Source organism: Ictidomys tridecemlineatus, chromosome 9 (genome assembly GCF_052094955.1).
Source record: "Ictidomys tridecemlineatus isolate mIctTri1 chromosome 9, mIctTri1.hap1, whole genome shotgun sequence".
Taxonomy (NCBI): Eukaryota; Metazoa; Chordata; class Mammalia; order Rodentia; family Sciuridae; genus Ictidomys; species Ictidomys tridecemlineatus.
Window position 1 is genome coordinate 73,602,873 of NC_135485.1, and position 22,048 is coordinate 73,624,920.

General features: G+C 38.1%; 1 protein-coding gene across 1 annotated transcript in view; it reads left to right on the forward strand.

Moving 5' to 3' along the window:
• The first annotated feature begins 709 nt into the window (after nucleotides 1-709).
• The window catches only part of LOC144366786 (broad substrate specificity ATP-binding cassette transporter ABCG2-like), a 39,250-nt gene continuing 17,911 nt past the window's right edge, over nucleotides 710-22,048 (forward strand). The window contains exons 1-7 of the mRNA XM_078021601.1: nucleotides 710-851; nucleotides 4,948-5,169; nucleotides 9,551-9,610; nucleotides 10,135-10,249; nucleotides 10,798-10,950; nucleotides 13,316-13,452; nucleotides 18,991-19,142. Coding sequence (XP_077877727.1) covers nucleotides 4,967-5,169; nucleotides 9,551-9,610; nucleotides 10,135-10,249; nucleotides 10,798-10,950; nucleotides 13,316-13,452; nucleotides 18,991-19,142 — 820 coding nt within the window. The 5' untranslated portion in view covers nucleotides 710-851; nucleotides 4,948-4,966. The remainder of the gene's footprint in view (nucleotides 852-4,947; nucleotides 5,170-9,550; nucleotides 9,611-10,134; nucleotides 10,250-10,797; nucleotides 10,951-13,315; nucleotides 13,453-18,990; nucleotides 19,143-22,048) is intronic.

Sequence of the window (22,048 nt, forward strand, 5' to 3'; positions counted from 1 at the left end):
TTGGCTCAAGTATCAGGCCTTAATGAAGCTGTCACTTTGCACAGGAAATATAAATTCCTTGCTTGCTCTGTGCTGGAATGTATTCTAACAAATCTATGGTGGACATAAAATAAGGACACACTGAGCTGGCCACCATGGCCCTTACCAATGATCACAACTAGCCAGGAGGCTGAGGTAGGATTGTAATTCTAGGCCAGTTTAGGCAACTTAGCAAGTTCCTATCTCAAAAAAAAAATTAAAGAGGGCTGAAAATGTTGCTCAGAGCTAGACAGCTTGCCTAGGATTCTCAAAGCCCCGAGTTCGATCCTCATTGCCTCAAAGGAAAAAATAAAGAAAATAGGACAAATATTAGCAGGAATTCTGTAAAACTGAAGTTCCACACATAAATCAAAGGATTAGTAGGTTTAAACTAATAATTGGATGTATTCCTCACCAACTTTCAGGAAAAGTTCTATACATTAGTCAATGAGAAGTATTGGTGAAGAAGAGGGGGTGTTCCATGTTGCCAACAGCAAGTGTCAGCCCTGCAGCGTGCATGACAGCACCCCTTCCTCCCTCCCTGTGAGGGCTTATTTCAACCAGCAGGGCTTCCTCTTCTTATCTTGGGACACCCTCCCCGAACCTGGGCTCTTGGGCCCCCTGATGCTTACTTACTGCTTCCTGGTAGCAGCACCACCCCTTCCTCTTTCGTTTTACTGTCTGGGCTTTGGGGAGCCAGCTCTTGGGAGGCAGCCACCGGCGCCCCAGCCCTGAAGCCGGATCCCAGTATGGCGAAGCCTCATCAACACCACTTCCTCCCCACCCACAAGCACTGAGCTGGGCCGCCTGCACCTTCCCAGGCGCCTCCAGTGGTGAGTGGCTGACCCCAAGATAGCAGATTCACTGGGGACCTCTGGGTCCTGTGAAGGTTTCTGCGGTGGCTGTGGGCGTGGTCCAGGATCTGCACAGACCACGTCCCCAGAACTCTGGGGGATGGTGAGCCCCGAAACCCCCCACTGGACTTGGCTTGTGGGTAAAACCCCAAGTGAATACGTTGGGAGGCTGTCTGGGGAGTCAGAGGGAGACATGGCTCTGATGAAGTGTTAGGCTGCTTCCTTGAAAAAATGTAAGGGTCTTTGTGTTTATTCACTTGTACCTGTTGCTGAGGAGCATTTGACCCTCTTTTAAGGGGAGGTGGGCCAGTCTCATTTCCCCACTCAGAATTTCTATGCTCTTAATTTTAAGGGGTCATATTTTTCAAGGTGGTCCCAGACTGCAGGAAGGAGGAAGCCTGGAAAGGAGCCAGAGGTATTTGGGGAAAGCTCTTCAGGAATTCAGCAGCACAGCAGAAAATGATTGGCATCATATTAAGAGGAAGCTGTTTCTTTGGACCTGTTTGAAAGATCCAGCTGACTCCTCTCAATGTTTGAGTGAAGACCTGTTAACTGCCCTGCCTCTGAGCACACACAACTTGGGCAAATTTGTTTGGCAGGAAAGTTGGTTTATATTGTGATTTGTTAAAAAATAGCAAGCATGCTGCTCAAGTGAGATGATGGGAGTTTTTGTTAACCAGAGTCATAGTCCAGAGGCCTGATGAAATGGGGGTGGGGTGGGGAGGAGTTAGCAATCAGTTCTGTCCCTTGTCTCAAAATCAAATGAAAGAGTAATGGTGAAAAGCTGAAAGGAAGTTTAATCAGTATAGGTATACTGGGAAGTAGACCAGTGTTTCCAGACCCTGTAATTGGGGGCATTGATATGAACTTCTAGATTATTAAGACAAGGGGAACTACATAGAAGTATCCATAGTTAGGCAGCTTTTGTCAAACTATGGCATGAGTGATCATTCTCACAGTTGGTCTGGTGGGAACCTGGTGGAGACAAGAAAGCTGGTATTTCCTAGTTGCATGTGTATGTGTGTTTTGTATGGTGTGTGCAGGGGTAGTTTCCACTCATCACAAGGGGTTTATTGGTCAGGTCTGTCATTTCCAGAATCCAAGGTGACTGAAAGTAAAGGAGACAGATGTAACATGGATCCAGAGATTCCAAGATTTTAATCCTTCTTTTACTTGCTAACTGGATATTCGTAGGCTCAAGTGGAGAGTCTTAAGTCCTTATTATATGTGCAGAACCTGGCAGTTTCATTTGAAAATGACTATGAAATACAAACTGACAATTCAGAATGGATTTTCAGAAAATGATGTGGTGGAGCAGTTGATTATAGTGGGTTTTTGCAGGTTGGTTAAAGTAAAATCCTTATGTGTCTCCAAGTGTGTGAAGATAAATGGAATTGATATTGAATGGACATAAATTTACTGAGCTTAGGAGTTCCTAAAGGAGTAGGAGAATTTTGTTCACATACATATTTTAAAGGTATTGACTAATATATTGGGTCTTTTTTTAATTCACAGGAAATGAAGTTTAACTCCAAGTTTGGGTGGTTTGTTGAAGAATTATTGAATTTCCTTTTGTAATTTTTCTGTGAGTGGTTAAGTTTTAATAATTAACTTTAAAAATTAACCAGCCTTTTATAATACATATAAAAATAATGCTAAAAATGTTCAAATATATGACCAAAAAAATTAAGTTGTAAATATATCAGCTTGTGTGTGTATCTATAATAGTACCTTGTTTTATTTTCTTACCTAATAATGGAAATGTAATTGCTGATTATTTTTTTCAGAAATGTATAGAGATTCATAGTAACAAATGTATATTGGGCATCTTTATTCCAGGTCCTGGGTACTATACAGGAATTCTCTTAGGAAACACATTCTTTTTGAAACAAGGTGTATTAAATTACACAAGCATGCAAAATATGTTTCTGCATTTATTGTCATTAAGCATCCTTGAAGCATTTGAAGTGAGCATAAATATGATGTTTACAAAATCATATACAACCTAGAGTAGAAAGCTGCCATGAGGGAGCACATTACAATGGGCATGGGCTGACCCAAGGGCCCTCTGCACTTAATAATTATGTTACACCAAGGAGGCCATAATGAATACAGAATGGTCTGTCACACAGTTTAGTGATAATAAAGGGGATAACATTGTGTCTCTTCAGAGAAGCTTTATCTGGCGTTTACTTTTGAGGGCTGTGTCTTTCGTGTGTGTCACACAAGGATGTAGAGGAGACTGAGGATTGGCAATGGAAGAGCCCTCTCAGTGTTTCCATAATACATGCAGCAGTGCATGTTCTAAGTGTACTTCTTGAAATGGCTTGTCGTAGTTGTAAATGTCATAGTTATAATTTTGCTTGCTTTAAGTATTGTTTCTGAAGTCCTAGGCCAGAGGTCCAATGTGGTGGAGTCCCAGAAACTTAGGTCCAGCCACTAGTCTCTAAAAACTGGCAGAAAAGGTAATGTCAAAAAGCAGTAAAGGAATTTTAATCAATATAACTATACTGGAAAACAAAGGGGACCAGAGTTACCATTTCTTTGTTTAGTGGTACTGATGTGATATTGTTTAGACAAGGGGGACCAGAAATAGGCATAGTGAAGCAGAGTAGGGAGGACAAGATCATTAGAGGAGAGAAGGTCAAGGGATGGGAATGACAAAGATCTTTCATATGGATTCTGAAGTTGCTGTTGCCTCCAACATATTAAACTTTAAAATTGTGGTTTTGCCCTTACATGCAGTCTGCCTGCTTCAACCTCCAAACTATGGCCAGTATTTTTTTAATGACTGATGCTGCTTCATTTGTCCCTCCTCTCCCACATCTCTAGTTACATGTAGATCAGGCTCTTCCTATTATGCCCTGTGTTCCTTATCCTCTTTTATGTAATTCTCTTCAATTCAGAAAACTAAAGTTTATTAATTCTCTTCAATTCAGTAAACTCTACTAATTTTCTTCCATTGTCATTGTTTAAACTGTAGCTAAACTCAACTATTGAATGCTTAATGTTTTTCCCCTGTACTGGGGTCAAATTCATGGTCTCAAATATGCACTCTACCACTATGCTACACTCCCACAGTCCCTTATTTTTTTTTATAAGAGTCTCACTGTACTACCAATGCTACCTGGAATTCATGATGATCCTGCCTCGGCCTAATCATATAGCTAGGACTGTAGGTATGCACAACCACTTATGGCTTGAATTCTTAATTTTGATTTCTTTTTTCAGTTTTTGTTTTCAAGTCTTGATCTGCTTAACTATTGGTTTAATTAACTTAATCATTTTTTATACTTAATTTGATATCTTCCTAGAATTTAAATGTTTTCCTAGTAATGAAATCTGTTGCATTGTAAACAATATTGTAGATTACCTTCTTACTTGACTGAAAGTACACAATAACCAGATATGTGAAGTCTGGACTCTAAATACAGAGAATTCTCCTGTCTCTGCTTGTCTAAGCCCTTTTTGGTAACAACACTATGAACACTTCCAACATTAAAAAAAGTACAGGGGATATTATGATGCTCATGTAGGCTGTCCCAGAACTGAAGCTGTATCATAATATGCTTTTTGAAGTCAGGAGCAGTTCTTACCTTTTTTTTTTTTTTAAAGTACTGGGAATTGAACCCAAGGGTTCTGTACCACTGAGGTACATGTATATTTCTTTTGAGACAGGGTATTGCTAAGTTGCCCAGGTTGACCGCTGAGATTGCAATCCTCCTGCCTCAGACTTCAGATTCACTGGGCTTACAGGTGTGCATGTGCCAATGTACCTGGCTCACTTGTCTTTTTTCTCCTTTATGAGTTATAGGTAATTTTCTTACTCAACTATTTTGCTTATTGGAATTTATCTGACATCTAATTTGAGTACAAGCATTTAAAGTTTCATCTGTCTCTCATTTTAGGTTCTAAGGTTATTCTTATCATAATGATGCAGGCTGTTTGTTCATTGGAAAAGAATTTACTCACTGCAGCACAGTTTAAAACCATCTTGTTTTCAATGAATTGGTATCTAGAGTTTACAATCTCATTTATATGGAATATCAACTTACTATTACTTTTCCCTCCACAGAAAGGCAAAACCTCTGAAGATGTCTTCCAGTAATGACCAGGTTGTTATCCCAATGCTACAAAGACACACCAATGACCTCCCTGAGATGATTGCTGGTGACCAGGAGACAATTACCCAAGGAGCAGTGCTGAGTTTTCATAATATCTGCTATCGAGTACAAGTGAAGAGTGGCTCTCTGCTCCAAAGAAGAATGGTTGAGAAAGAAATACTATCAAATGTCAGGTATGTGCATGAATTTTTTAAAAGTTCACTTTATTGACCTATAGGCTTTTCTTACTACCAATAGACTGCTGTGAGCATTTGAGTACAAGTTTTGTAGAGATATATAGATGCATGCTTTCTTTCCTTTAGGCTAAACAAGGACTGATATGATTGAGTCAGTTATCAGGTAGTTTAAACTTTGAAGAGAATTTATGAACTGCATTGTGTTGTGTTTGTTTTATGACTGTGCAATTAATGTGTCATTTAATTATTAAAGTGGCAGTGAGTTTGGAACCTCTCGCTACTTGTATCTATATGAGCTCACAGATGCTGGTCATTTGGGTTGTTAATGTTTGTCTGATTGCTAGAGAACTGCGCTTCCCTCTAATGATTAGATAGAATTGACTAATAAAAAGCTGACAAGAGTTTTGTGAGATAATCATGAGGGGAAATGAATTTTGATTTGAAACAACACTTGTTTCTTGTTTTTTTGGTTTGTTTGTTTGTTTGTTTGTTTGTTTTGTTTTGTTTTTTACTAGAGGAAATAACTACTCCTAGTGTAAGAAAGCAACTTTTTCTGACTCTTCAAGGCTGGAAACGTGGTTATAAGAGTCCTGGTATGGTTGTAGCTCTATATAAAATCAGGTGTTTGACATGTTTTCTTGACATTTTGTATGCATCTGTGGTCTTTACTGTCATTAGTGCCTAACATCTTTCAGAAGACAAGGAAGTGACAGGGTTGGGTAGACAGTATTGAGGTGTGCCTGAGAGAAAAATGGTGAGGATCTGAGGGTTCATGGGCTGAGCTCAGGGGCTCTGTGCAGGATTGTAACTCTTCTCTGGAAATACCTGCTGTCATGCCTGCTTCTTGTCTCTCTTGTGTTGGTTAAGAATTCCTGACCAGGTGAATAAGAAGAAGAATAGTGGATCTAAAGCTTTTATCCTTTGTTAATGATTAGATAGAATTGACTTATGAAAAGCTGACAAGAGTTTTGTGAGATAATCAAGACAATATTGGTACTTTCAGATTTTGTGTTGAAAGAGGTAAAAGGTAATTTGATTTGAATATGTGTAGGCTAAATACATATAAAGTGCATTCTTCATGTGAGGGTACATTTACCTGCCCCTGCCCACTTTGGTTTTGGGAATCAAGCCCTTGGCCTTGTGCACAGTGAGCCATCTTGCTACCACTGAGCCACACTCCCAAACACCTCTAGATTATCTTTTCCTCCAAGTAGACTAGTGATGGGATACCCTATGTGTCACATCTTCTCAAGACTTCTTGTTGTGCTTAAGGCTCAGTGTTGTGCCTCTCAGCAAAGGACAGGGGTCATGGTTTTGTTCTCTTAGGCTAATAAAAGTGCAGTCAAATCTTCAAGTTCTTTCAATTTTAACAATTTTGGGGACTGTTGTTTCTCGTGTTTCTGGTGTAAGTATCTGTGGGAAAGGACACCCATTTTGGGTTGTTGTGTTTCAGATCTTTCTCCTGTCTGCTCACTTCAGGTTAGTAGGCTATTGGATGGAGGAAGAGTTACTCATATTATTTTTTATTTGTATTTGATAGCACAAGTCACTGTTCAAAACAGTAAGTATATTCCAAGAAATGTGGTGAGAATCTCGATTTTCCTTTGGATACTTTTTTGCTTTCCTTTTGTAAGAAGAAGTTAAACCAAATTTGACCTTGAGAATTGAAAAGATTTTCATACCTCATGAAAAACTTTCCCTTAAGCTTAGTTTGTCTTCATACACAGTGCTTGAACTTTTCCTTACCAATGTTTAATAACTATGGGAAAAAATTATCAATTCCTGAAGATTTATGAATATTCTATAATGCTGAGGAAAATTCATTCTTCTCTTTCGGAAATTTTCAGATTAATGATTATTTTTTAAATTATTTCAAACATAAACCTGAATGAACATAATCCTTTCACTAGACTCCTTACATGTTTACATTCCATTGTTTACTCCCATCATTGTGTCTCTTTCTTTGGGGGTGGGGTACTGGGGAATGAACTCAGGGGCACTTGACCATTGAGCCACATCCCTAGACTTATATTGTATTTTATTAGAGACAGAGTCTCACTGAATTGCTTAGTGCCTCAGTAAATTGCTGAAACTGGCTTTGAACTTGACATCCTCCAGCCTCCACCTCCCCAAGCCACTGGGATAACAGGCGCATGCCACTGAGCCTGGCCCTACTGTGTCTCCTTTTTCATGCATCTTTACTAGTGTATTTTGGGAATCATTTGAGAGCAGACTGTTCACATGATCATTTTCTATTCCTAGCTCTTTCAGCCTTACTTTCTAGAAAGAAGGACCCTCTCCTGTGTAATCACTCATTTGTTGTCTGGCAGCAGCTGAGGAGACATGTATCCTCAGAATGAAGGCAGGAGTGGTTCTGAGGGCTGTCCATCACTGTGCTCCTCACCACATCATGTTTCTTCAGGCTCATCCAGACTGGTACCTTCTAATTCCATCCCACTCCAGGTGATGTTAAAATTGATCACCTGGTCATGCATCTGTCTGCCAAATTTCACCACAGTGTCACCATTTTCCTCTTTGCACTTCATTACTATTGTGAAGGGTGGTGCTCTGACATTAATCCAGAATCTTGCTCCTTATTATATTCCAACTCATCAGCTTCAGCTCCCATTCATGACTCCTGTCTGGATCAGAAAATATGATAGTTACAAAAGGGTGATTTATTTCCATTATCTCATAATTTGCATGAAACTAATAGGAAAAAGCTTCAGTTTACAATTTCCTCTTTAATTTACTCTATTGACAATAGTCAAGGATTCCTCTTTCAATAACACTTAGTAGTAATGTATTATTATTGTTATTTATCTTGATACTTCTGTTGGTCTGAACTTAGTCAGTGGGAGACCGTTCAATTTGAGTTCCCTTCCTCCTTCACTGTTTTGACTTATTCTTTCATTCTTTGAGTATTTTCTTGTTATAGCTAGAAGTTCCATACACTTTTAATGTTGAGGCATATACCTGTAATCCTAGTTATTCAGGACACCAAAACAGGAGAATCACAATTCAAGTCCAGACTGGACAATTTAGAAAGACCCTGTATCAAAGTAAAATTTTAAAAAGGCTGAAGCTGTAGCTCAATTATAGAGTGCTTGTTTATCATGTATGAGTCCCTATGTTTAATCCTATTACAAAAAAAAAAAAATCCAAACTGTGCACTGACCCTAGGCCAGAATCAGCTGATGTTCATTCTGTGGAATTGTGGAGAATGGTATTTATAAACCATCATCTGAGTGTTTAAAATGCTCATTGCTATTTATGTGTCTTTAGAATTAAACCACTTCAGTGGACATGCCTAGAGAATATATATATATGCATGAACATGCGTACACACACATACACATACACACACACACATATACATGTGTGTGTGTGTATGTGTATGTGTGTGTGTGTATATATATATATATATATATATATATATATATATATATATATATATAAAACTTTGTTTAAAAAAATAAAACTGAATCCCTTATGCAAATGCATGAGGTTGTGGTTCTGTCCAGGAGGGGTAAGTTGAGTGGTGGATGGCAGATGGTTCCTCCACACCTTTCCATCTATACTCTTCTATAACTATTGTGTAGATTAAAACCTATTTCTTCTAATTAATGCACCAATTCCAATCTAGCACTGTAGATTCTTCACACATTTTCCATGTTTAAAAATGTATTTTTAAAAAAGTCTATTTAAAAACAGTGAAAAAATGCCTCTTCATAGTCTTAATATAATTACTGATTTGTTCAGTTCTTTTATTTTCTCATATAAGCTTCTTCACAGCCTACAACTTTTCCCCTCTACTCTCTCACTGCTTCCCATCCTGTATTCCCAGATTCTGGTGTCTGTTGCCCTACTCAGAGGACATCCATCCTATTCCTATTAAGAAAGGAAGGGGGGGCTGGGGATGTGGCTCAAGCGGTAGCGCGCTCGCCTGGCATGCGTGCGGCCCAGGGTCGATCCTCAGCACCACATACCAACAAAGATGTTGTGTCCGCCGAGAACTGAAAAATAAAATATTAAAAATTCTCTCTCTCTCTCACTCTCTCTCCTCTCTCACTCTCTCTTTAAAAAAAAAAACTTAAAAAAAAAAGAAAGGAAGGGGAAGGGCAAGTCTAATATAAATGACTGACACACTATGTGAGCATAAAGTCACAGGTAGGAATGTGACTAACTTCTGTTCAGTCAGAATATACCTATTTTCAGTAAGTAATTTCCTGCTTTTTTTAAAAAAATAATTAAGAGATGTTAATGAGAATCTGATGCAATTTCATGAAATTTCTTTAAGTGTATTTGACATAGATCCTAATTTAATAGAACTTTGTTTAAAATGGAATCATTACTCATTTTTGCTTTTGTGTTTCAGTGGAATCATGAAACCTGGTCTCAACGCCATTATGGTACCCAAAGGTCAAAACAAGTCTTTGTGAGTATAACAGAAATTATAAGTCAGGTTTCTTTTTGTAGTTTCAGTGTGCTTTTAGAAATAACTTTTATCAGTCTCACTAATACAGCATCATAAAGTGGTTGAGGTACACCTGTCGAACCTACTATGAGCTAATGAGGAAGAATAAGAAGGGAATAATATTAAATGTGGGGAGATGGAACATAGGAATAATTGAAGACACATTTAGATAAAAGAGCACATTTCCTGGGCTGGATCCTTTTGGAGGTCTATGCAGGATAAGCCAAATTTGCCTTGCTTTTACATTTCTGTGCTTTCTTATGGCACAAATGAAAAGGAAGGTGAGAATTTGAATGTAAACACACATACACATACACAAACACACAGAAACACACAAACACACATATGTACAAAGTTTTAGTTAAGTCATATATCTCTTAATTAGTTAATTTTATAGCTTGTACAGAATTTGAACTAACAGTAGCTGAGAGAGGTGGCCTGTATTGAAGGGGAAAAAAAGCTGTACCATATTTGTCCTTTTGTAGGTTGCTAAACATTTTAGCTGCAAGGAAAGATCTAAGTGGATTATCCGGAGATGTCTTGATCAATGGAGGACCTCGACCTGCCAATTTCAAATATTATTCAGGTTTTGTGGTTCAAGTAAGTATTAGTTGGTTTACTTTTAGGTTTCATATGTTTCTATATAGGGAAGTGCCTTGGTATGCAGTTAATTGTGCTTCTAGTTGATTTTGTGACATACTCATAGAATCAACTTTTCTTACATCTGCTTCTCATAATTTCCTATTAGAAAGAGGGTGGAGTTAAATGGAAAGGTAGAGGACCTGGAATATGACCTATGTAGGGCATGGATATCACTTCTACTTGTATCATTTTCAGAAGGGTCTGCTGATATCTGTTTTTGCGCTCCCTGCCTCTTTTCCTTCCTGAGAACATACTTGAATGTGTCTGCCAGTAGTCATATCATACTTCCCTGTGCTCCACTTGGATGTTCAGATGGGTGTTAAAATTCCTCCCTGGGCTCTGCAGCTGTCTGTATATGGAGTCTCTGTAGTTAGCAGAGTTGAAAACACAACATTAACTACAGCATTTTCTTGGGTTTGTTATTTTCATCTATTGAGTTACATATACTAGAAGAATAGTCTAAGAAAAGATTCAGTATGTCTCATGAAAATTGTATTTTCCTTCAGAATAATGTCCTGATCAACACCCTGACAGTGAGAGAAAATTTGCAGTTCTCAGCAGCTCTTCGGCTTCCAACAACTATGACAAATCATGAAAAAAATGAGAGGATCAACAAGATCATTGAGGATTTAGATCTAAGTGAAGTGGCTGATTCCAAGGTAATGTGAAAAAAACTGGTAGAATTCTAGCCAGGAAAGCGGACCTCCCTGTATGGACAGTGTGACCTTAATCAGAAGTTTCTTATGACATGTGTGGCTGTTTTCTGTAATGATGAGAAAAATGACTACATAACTATTGTGAAGGTGGAAATGAAGCTGGAGAAACAATCTTAAAGATGATGGAATCCCTGGAGTGGAGTGTGCTCTCATTGCTGTAGTCAGGGCTCATTTGATGTCTTTGCTCTAACTTTTCTTCTTCCTGTTTTTCTCTTCCTGACTTTCACTGCTCTTTTCTTTCTCTTCTTCCTGGGACCTTTGTTTCATGGCTTTTTTGAGGCATATTTCTGGAATTGATAAATGACAAGTTCCAGGTATTATTTCTTTGTATATATAACTTGTCTGTAATTTGACTTCCAGAATTATATTTGATCACATTAGGACTGACTTCTAATTTGCGTTGCTACTAATTTTTTCTATAGCTTATCTTTGGCAGTTTTTTTTCCTCATCCTCTCCTCATTCCCATTTTTTTCTGCCAATATTTATTTCCAGACTCATCTACCAGGCTCTTAGGTTTGAGAAGTACATTTGTGGGCAAGAGTAATAGAATGGACTAAGTAACTCAACCTTCTGTGGGTTTGTAGGATCATGGAGAGAATGAATGAACTTTACAGTTTACCACTCCATGTGGAGGGTTTGCTGAGCAGATATTTGGAGCTGTATGTGATGATGAGTGTTTTAGAATGTAGTGTCTTTGAATGAAGCCACCGATCTTCCCTCCTAAATAAATGAAGAATGTGGGTGGAGCATCCTATTGGCTGCTGCTTCCTATTATACTTGCTGATAGGCTTTATGTGAAGTGTTTTATTTAGAAAAATGTCCGGTGATGCTACTTATTTTTTATTACTGAGTATTGATTTTCTTTTCCTTGGCTCTCTTTATTTATTTGATCTTCTCATTCTAGTTTGGTACTTTTTTTTTTTAACTCTGTTCTTTACCATTTTATTCATTGTCCTTAGTTACTTTCTTGGATTTCTGGGGAACATATGTAAAGGCTGTTTTTGATTTCTTATAATTAACATACTCTAATAGTATCAAATAATTTTATATAGTTTTAGTTCTTATGATATTTTGAACATAACAGAAATCTAGACAAGATGATCTGATTATTATAATGATGTGATTTGGGGTAATTAATATAATAGTTATATATTATATGTACATTGTATTATTTATATATTATACATTATGTTTAGTATGTATCTATTATTATGTTAATTATATGGAAATTAATATAATTACTAGTACTCTTCACCTTGATTTCTCAATTGTTAACATCTCTCATAATTATCATAACTCTGTCTTACTGAACTATTTTATACAAATTTGTATGATATTTCACCACAAAATACTTATATGCATTGGGAAAAAAGGACATTTGCCTACCTTACCACAAAGCTATTACCAACTAACAAAATGAAGAGTAACATCATGTCCTCATATCACCAAATATGTCAAACCATATTCATCCACATTTCCCAAATTGTCTTCAGATGTCTTTTTAAAGCTCAGTTATTAAAAGTTCCCAATCAAGGGCTATGAGTTGCATTTGATTATTTTTTTTTTTTGGAGACTCTTCATTTGAGAATTGTTCCCTACTGCCTTTCTCCCCAGAAGTATTCTAGTCCTCTTAGCACACACAATGATATTGACTGGTTGAAAAGTTTGAACCAGATACCTGTGGACTATCCCACCTCCTGATTTTATCTGAAATGATTAATTGGGAATTCTGTATTGGGTTAGGGTGTAGATGGTATCAATTTAGGAAATCTGATGGGAATTAAAAAGTGCTTATGTGATATAGTAGAACGAGAGCTCTCCTGGCTTCAAGTGTACCCTTTTCATAAGTCCACTCAGGGACTTTTGTCAGTAGCAATGAAGTGTGTGTGTGTGGGGGAAGGGGGGTTGTTGTTAGAAGACTAATAGAATACTTAAGGTGTTTTCCTTTTTCATCTCCTAGCTTTATCTCCTGTTTTAGACTGTGGTTTCACTGTGTCAGGTCCATATCTTTTAGTTTTGTTACTCACTGTCTTTAAACCTTTCACTTGGTGAGGAATATACAGAATGTTAAAGTATGAGCTTCAGGTCCAGCCACTTGGATCCTCTGCCCTTAGCCTCCAGGTACTTATCTCCTCAAATAGAGACCTCCTTCTTCTTTCAGGTGTCCATTTATTTGTTGTTCAGAATAATGAGGGTAATAGAGAAAAAGTATCTTGTAGGAATCAAGTTAATCCACCAAATGAAGTTAATTCACTATGGTGGTGACCATAGTAGTTCTTGTTGATAATGTAATAATCTGTGTTTTAGGTTTTATCTAGAGGAGAGAAAAAAAGGACCAGTGTAGCAATGGAGCTGATTGCTGATCCTCCCATCTTATTCTTGGATCGACCAACAACTGGTTTACATATAAGCACAGCAAATACTGTACTTTTGCTCCTGAAAAGGTAAATACTGTAGGAACATTGTTCTTTTATTTATTTACAATTGGATCACTTCTATGTACCAGGGGTTCAGTGTGCCAGGGTTTCAGAAGTGAAGAGCAAAATTCTTTCCTTTCTTCTTAAAGAGAAATAGTCAAGGAGCAAAGAAGTGTTATTAAGAAAAATTAATGAACAACTTGGGGAAGAAAGGCCATGAAGGGAGTGAGGAATTGTTTTAAAAAACAGCATAGTCAAGGAGGGCCACAAGTATGTGACGAGAGACCTGTGACAGAGTGAGTCCTGCTCTTTCTGTCAGCAGAGAGTTCTGGTTGGAAGGAGCAGCCAGTGGTCCTGAGGCATAGCATGCTTGACGCTTGATGCTTGATGTGTGTGGAGCATCAGAGAGGTCAGAGGGACAGAACCCAGTGCAGGTTGGCTGCTAGACTCTTATAACAAGACCACAGGCTGGGGGGCTGAATAACAGATACTACTTTTCTTCCAGCTCTGAAAGCTGGAAGTTGAGATCAAGGTGTCTACAAGTTGTATCTTCTTGGATCCTTCAATAGACACAGTCAGATGAGTCACCACTTAATGACCTTCTTTAATCTTAGTGACTTCTTTAAAGACTCTCCAGAGGTAGCCACATTCTGAGGTGCTGAGTGTTAGGACTTTAACATATCAGTTTTGGAGAGGCCACAATTCAGGCAATTAGAAATTATGTAAAGTAAAGTTGGGCGTGGGACAGAATACATAGACCTCATTGGCCCCTGTGAGACATATTTTCTGCTGCTAAGGTCCAGGGACATTTTGAGAGTGTCAGCATTGACTGCACAATGAGGCCAAGGTGAATGAAGGACACCAAGAAATAGCTGCAGAAGTAGGCCCCGTCCTACTAGGATGCTGGTGGTCAGGTGGTAAGAAAAGCATGGGTTCTGGGTCTTTTTTGAAGGTGGAACCAACTGGATGAGCTTAGGAAATGGACTTGGCCTGTTATGAATCCTAAGTGGGGGCCTGGAAAAGTAGAACAATGGGAAAAAATTCATTCATTTCTATCAAGAAAGGAGACTGGCAGGAATGTAATAGGAGAAATTTTTAAGATTAATTTTTAAACATCTTCTTTAAAATTATAAAAAATTATTTCAAACTGACAGGAAAATTCTAAGAAAAGTTTAATGAAAAAAAAAATTCCCAGTTTCCTCACCTGGATTCCCTAACTTCTATTTTACTGCATTTGCTCCCCTCTTCCTCCATCTCTGTTCCACCTGTGTAAGTTTTTTTCTGACCTCATTCTCCATCTCTGGTAAATTCTCCCCAGTGTAAATTCCAAGAGGCAAGGACATTCCACTACACCAGCCTTCAGATAAGGAAGTTGATAGTGGTGGCTTCACAACCATCCAGTGCTTAGACTCTAGTCACATGTCACCAGCTTCCCTTGCAGTGTCTGTTTCCTGCAGTGCCTTGGGATTCTTCACTGAAACATATCTTTTCTGGCTTTCCTGTTTTGGTTAGTTTGATAATCTGTGTGAGTACCACAGTCCTTTCCTGTCTGTCATGCCCTTGCAAGTTTTGGTGGATTTCATGGGGTGACCCTCTACTGGGTCCATCCCTATGTTCCATGAGCAGATTCCGGTCTCATAGGTGGTGTGAACCTCCCTCATTTGATCATGTTGGGGTCTGCTGGGCTTCTCTGCTGGGAAAGTACTTTACTTCTTTAGAGTAGATTAGTATTTTTTTTCTGGGAAGATAATTTCCTATTATACCAAGATTGTGTTCCTCCTCAAGTCTCACCTACCAATTTTAGCGTAAGCTAATAACTTCTGTTCTTATGGTAGTTGCCTAAGAGGTAATTGTTGACATTTTATCTAAAGAAGAGTTTTTCCCCTGTTCATTTTCTGTGTGATGCAATGGGTTGGAATCTGCTTTTCTTCACTGTTTTAATGATTAAATTGATCCTTATTTGACTAGGGGATGGCTTTTCAATGGTCTGTGTGTTCTTTTGACCTCTCCCTGATCATTCTTCCATCATTACTTTGTAGTCACTGTGATGTTCCATGTTTATGTTGCACTTTTCCTGAATTAGCTATTTGTGGATGGATGTGGTTTGTTCTGGTTTAATTAATATTAAGAAACCAAAATATGGTTGCTATTGTGCTCACTGCTATTGGAGTGGCATTGCTTTTAGATCTTCAGTAGGCATACCTAGGCCTACTGTATGTGTTTATATAAAATATGGAAATATATTCTATTTTATTTGGAAACATTGGCCCTGCATGAATTTATATGTGTGTATACAGATGTATGTGTGTGTGTGTGTGTGTGTGTAGTGGGGTTTTTATTGTGTGTGTGGCAGGGTTCCTACCCATGGCCTCATATTTGCTAAGCACTTACTCTACACCTGAGCAATATTTTCAGTCCTTCTTTCTCTCTCTCTCTCTCTCTGTCTCTCTCTCTCTCTCTGTCTCTCTCTCTGTGTATATATGTATGTATATTATAAAAATATGTAAAAATATTTCTGTAATAATTGCTGTTTAAATAAGAGTATATATTTAGATACCCATGAGTTCATATTTTTATTTTTATTTCCAGTCCAATACCTCTGTGTCATTTTTAGTTCTTTCCCTTTCAGCCTTTGCAAGTCACTTCAGACCATGAGAGATGTGACTCCTTTTATTTTAATATATTCACTTACTTGGTCTGTCTATGATTTAATTGTTTAATGCAACCAGTCTGCCACTTTCTCTGGGCTATATCTTTGTCTCCTACCTCTGGAAACCCCTCTACTTCATACTGTAAGGTGCCTGACACACCACCTTCATGGCTTCCCCTAGTACTTACCTTGCTTTCTCTGATGGCCATGCACCCATGAGAAAGTTTCTGATAGGAGAGAAAAAACAAGACGATGCAAAGATGGCTGTTTGTTTAAATATCTTATGCTCTAGATGTCAACATACATATAAATGAAGATGCCAGGTTATGGGCCTGGAGTTCGGGTACCTTTATAGAACATACCCAGGAAATTTTTTATTATCTACAGCTCTGCTGGCAGTGTTCATTAGACAATGATGAATTGATACAGAATATTGTAACTATTTCCTTTATGTTTCTTACTGAGTAGCATTCAAGCATCCTGCCTCTTGCAGAGATCAAGCCCTGCTATGCAAAGTCATCACTTGGAGTCTGATTAAATTGTAGATTCTGTTTCTTTAAGTCTGAGGTGGAGCCCAGGATTTCCCCTAGAGGACTTTAAGAGGAAATACTGATACTAATGCCACTGCCCATCCAATCACACTTTGGGTAGCAGGGCTCTCCTACAATTCTGCTTCCTGCTTCTAGTTGTCTACCAGCTCAATGATGTCTACTGAATACAGTTCCAGTTTCTGAGAGAAGGGCCAATCTTAGGCTTGTCATTCTCTTTTTGTAGACTCTTTAGTTACCTTATTCATTTAATACCAAGTCACTGTCTCTCAAACACATATAAACACACCTCTTGCTTTGTAACACTGAGTTTCTTTGACCAGGAGTATCCTTTTCTTAGCTGAGTCCTGTTGGTCCTTTTGATGTTCCACTTGTATCATCTTTAGCCTAGGTTGTTAGCATTTACAAGGAACCCTTAGCTATATCTATTCCACATTCTATTGAAATTTTTGGTCTTCTTGCCCAAATCTCTTTGGGGCAGAGCACCCTTGGGCACTAAACTATACTAGGAACTAATCAAATTTGTAGATTGAAGTGGGTCTTCTAAAGTTTTTTTTTTGTTGTTGTTGTTGTTGTTGCTCTCAGGATTGAACCTCAGTGTGCTCTACCATTGATCCTGTGACCTTCTTACTTCTTATTTTGGGACAGAGGTACACCAAGTGGCTTAGGCTAACTTCAGACTTGAAATCTTCCTGCCTCAACCTCCTGCCTAGCTGAGATTATAGTCACATACCACCACACCTGGCTCATAAACATTTTAAATATCTACTTTGAACATTTTCACCTTTATTTTTTGCATCCATAGTAATAACTCATGTGAAATGGCCTTTTAACACTATTTCTACCACAAATTAAACCAGAGATAGAATCATAGCCTTACTTCTTCATAATTGTGACTTAGTATTAACTTTTAAGCTTTTCCTGTTAAAAGTTATGAAATTATAATATTGAAACAACCTTATTACAATAGTGTGAAAATTAAAATAAAGTAATTTCTAAAGCGTTTAGCAATCTCATAGTACATACTTCAGAATGTTCATTGTTTTATCAAGGTAGAAAAAAGAAAAACTAATCCTAAAGTGATAGAAGACAAATCATCAATGAGAATTATTTGTATGACTATTGTCTTTTTTTTTAAAGAGAGAGAGAAGAGAAAGAGAGTATTTTTTAGTATTTATTTTTCAGTTTCCGGTGAACACAACATCTTTATTTTGTTTTTATATGGTGCTGAGGATCGAACCCAGAGCCCCGCGCATGCCAGACAAGCGTGTTTCCTACTGCTTGAGCCACATCCCCAGCCCAGACTGTTGTCTTACTATTTACTCTATTACTACTTCTCAAACTTGATTATACTTGTAGGTTGCCTGGACAGCTTGTTAATAATATGGACTCCCTGTATCATCCTCAGAAATTCTAATTCAGTGTCTAGGAGCACTGTCCAGGCATCTGTATTTTTAACAAGTCCTATAGTACATTCTAGACAGTCGATGTACCATCTTTTCAGAAGCCTAATGTTTTTAGTTTTTATTTTTCTTGGTAAGAATCATCTTTTTTATTTATCTTGATTATGTATTTTAATTGCTCTTATGGTACTTATAAACACTGCAAAATTATTCCAAGGAAAAAACTGACTCTAAATGCTGCCAAGTTAAATCCTGTTTAGAACACAAAGAATATTAATAATGTATATGAAAAATTCTTTCAAAACAAGCAAATAAAAAAATTCCCTTAGTTGTTATTATTAAAGATACAAAGCCCATAATAATTACTACTTTTTCATAATAATTACTAAAGTGCACAAAAATCTTGATTTTTTTTTGCATATCTGGGTATGAAACCCAGGGTCTTACATATGCTAGGAAAGCACTTTTGATGAGCTATATATCCAGCCCATCATGAATTTTTTTTGAGTTGCAGTGTTGTTGAAATAATAAAGAATGATACCATGTTTAATTTTTAAATTGCATATTAAAGTGAATTTCTAACAATTTAGTACTAATAAAAACATTGAATTAGGAGTGAGGCTGTGGTTCAGCAATAGCCCACTTGCCTGGCATAAATGAGACACTGGGTTAAATCATCAGCACCATGTATTAAAAAATAAAGGTCTATCAACAACTAAAAAAAAAGAAACCCAAAAGATACATAAATTAAGGTATGGTGTCCAACTACAAGTAGAAAAATATTTTTAAAAAATGTTGAATTTAGATTATGTCATGTAGGTAACATAAGATTAGGTGATAAGACTATAAGAGAAAATGAAGTTGAACTTCGAACTCTCATTTTAGTAGTAAGAATAAACTGTTTTATTAGGAAGGGCAAGGTTCTGATGTGTAATGATTCATTATCTTCCCTCTTTTGACTTAGGATTTCTGAGCAGGGACCAACAATCATCTTTACCATTAATCATCCTCGGTATTCCATCTTCAAGCTGTTTGACAGCCTCACCTTATTGGCCTCAGGAAAACTATTGTATCAAGGTCCTGCACAGAAGGCTTTGGAATACTTTGCATCAGCAGGTTTGGTTGACTTTTTCATGCACTAGATCCTTCATTCTTGGAATTCTGGGAGAGAACAGAGGTGTTGATGGGAGTGCTGTTTGATCTTTGTATAAGTTTACCTCAGGTTCTGCCACTCTAAAACATCCTTGGTCACTTTGTTGCCAAACATTTTCTTCATATGGCAGCATATGTGTGTGAGAGTGTTTGTACTGGTCCTGTGGCTGTTCTGCTTCCCAGTGACTGTGTGGGTTAGCTCTTCATTCCTATAACACATATCTGAGAAAAACTAATTACAAAAAGTATGATGGTTTTTGGCTTCAAGTTTCAGATGTTTCAGTCCACAGTCTACTGGCTTCATTGCTTTGGGCCTGAGGTGAGGCAGAAAAAAGGTGGAGGAGAGCTGTTCAGCTCATGGCAACCAGGAAAGAGAAAGAGAGATGAGAGAGAGAGAGAGAGAGAGAGAGAGAGAGAGAGAGAGAGAGAGAGAGAGAGAGAGAGAGAAGGAGGGAAGGAGGGGGAGAGAGAGAGAAGAAAAAGAAGAAGAGGAGAAAGAGGAGGGAGAGAATGAGAAGGAAAGGTGGGGAGGGGAGAGGAAAGGCAAGGAAATGGGTTGGGGACAAAATAAATCCTTCCAGGGCATGAACCCAGTGACCTACTTTTTCAAATTAGGTCCCACTTCTAAGTAATCTATTGTCATTATTATCCCATAAAATGAATTAGTTTCCTGAGGAAGTTAGAGCCCTCATAATCAAATAATTTCTTAAAAGCTCCATCTCTGTACATTGGAGACTGAGTCTTAAATTCTTTAGTATTTAAGTATTTAAAGTGTATACTTTATATCCAAACCATAATATTCTGCCCCAACCCCAAAAGGCTCATGTTCATCTCATAATGTAAAATGCATTCAGTCCTACTAGTCTTTAACAATTCCAACATTTCTCAAAACTCTAAATCCAAAGTATTCTGTGAGACTCAAGGTAACACCTTAGCTGTGTGCCCATATAGATAATAATAGGTAAGTTACATGTTTCTAATATACAATGGAACAGAGTAGACATTTCCATTCCAAAAGGGAATAAACAGTCTCCAAAAAAGCCTTGTTCTTTGCATATATCCTTCCTCAGCAGACATTCCATGGTTCATGGCATCTCTTAGTCCTGGCAACTCCATTACTGATTTAGCTTCCTCTCACAGAATCTCACATCACCCTCTCAGGGGTTGTCTGCAGAGACTGCAACCTTGACATAAATTCCTATCTCCCAGGCCTTCCTTTGAAATCTGGGTAAAAACTTTCATGAACCCCCTACTTCAGAATTCTGCATTATTTAAAACTGGCACAACACAAATGACACCAAGGCCCACAGCCTGTAGGAACAGTAGCTGGGTCTGCTCAAACAATAGCTGTAGCAGCTACTGAGTGCTTGGACAGTAAAATGAGTCCTGGCAGGACAAGTTTCTAGGTGGCCCTGTGCCTGCAATGTAACCCAGGTCTCTCAAAGCAGAGTCTTTCAAACTAGTTATCATTTTTACTCCTTTAAACATATTTCCTTTTTTCTCCATGAAACATTGGTTTCTCTTTAAAGGCTCTGATTTCTTCAGCAACCACACCTTCCTTATTTGCAGTTTTACAAGTGTTTTTCTGGCCAAACAGACAATTTTAAATGTTTCTTATCTGCTTCTTGTTGCCATTTCTCACTAAAAATATGGCTAAAAGCTACTAGCAATAACTATGCCACAGTCCCAATGATTTGTTGCCTTGAAATTTCCTCCAGTAGATTAGTTAGTTCATCATCTTTAAATTCAGCCTCAGAGAGTGTCGAACAAAATGGAAACAACTTCCTTGTCAGAATATACCACTTATGGACTTTAGTCCAGTTCCCAAAACAGTCCTCATTACAATCTGAAATCTCATGAACACAATCTTTACTGTCCACATTCTTGTTGACATTCTGGTCTCCTGAGATCACACCATAATTGTCCATTAGCCTCTGCTTACAACATTCCAAAGCTTCTTTATCTTGTATCTCCACATTTTTCCAAATTCCTCCCACAAATCATTTTCAAAGGCTTCTGAAGCACATGGTCAGGTATAGTCACAGCAATGACCACACTTCTTGTTAACTAACTCTTCACTGTTGTGATCAATAATTGAGAACAGTAACTTAGAGGAGGAAAGATTTATTTTGGCTCATGGTTTTGGAGGTTTCACTCCATTACAGCTATATGCATTGCTTTTGGCCTTAGGTGAGAACTAAGCTTCATTTCTTTGGACCTTTGGTGAGAAACATCATGGCAGAAAGGTGTAGTGGTGAAAACTGTGCAACTCTTGCCAGCGAGGAGGGAGGGAGGGAGAGATGGAGGGAGAGAGAGAGACAGAGAGACAGAGACAGAGAGAGAGAGGGAGGGAGGGAGGGAGGGAGGGGAGAGGAGATTAGGAGCATGATAAATTCTTCCAGGGCATACTTCCAGTGACTTAATTCCTCCCACCACACAGTAGTCCATTGAAGTTATTAATTTATGAGATTGCTATATTGTGTACCATGCCTTAAACACATGTGTTGTGGTTTAGATATGAGGTTTTCCCCAAGAGGTCATGTGTGAGATGGCATAACAATGTTCAGAGGTAAATTGATCAGACTACGAGAGGTATAACCTGATCAATGGATTAATCCACTGGTATATATTAACTGGATCATAACTATAGGCAAATAGGGGGTGGCTAGAGGAAGTAGGTCACTGAGGACATATATTTTGGGCTTATATTTTGTTCCTGGTGAGTGAACCTCTCTCCCTAATTCCTAATTATTATGTCCTGAGATGCTTTCCTACTCCATGCCCTTCTACCATGATGTTCTATCTCGCCTGGGCCCACCACTACAGAGTTGACTGATGGTGGACTGAACCTCTGAAATCATGAGCCAAAA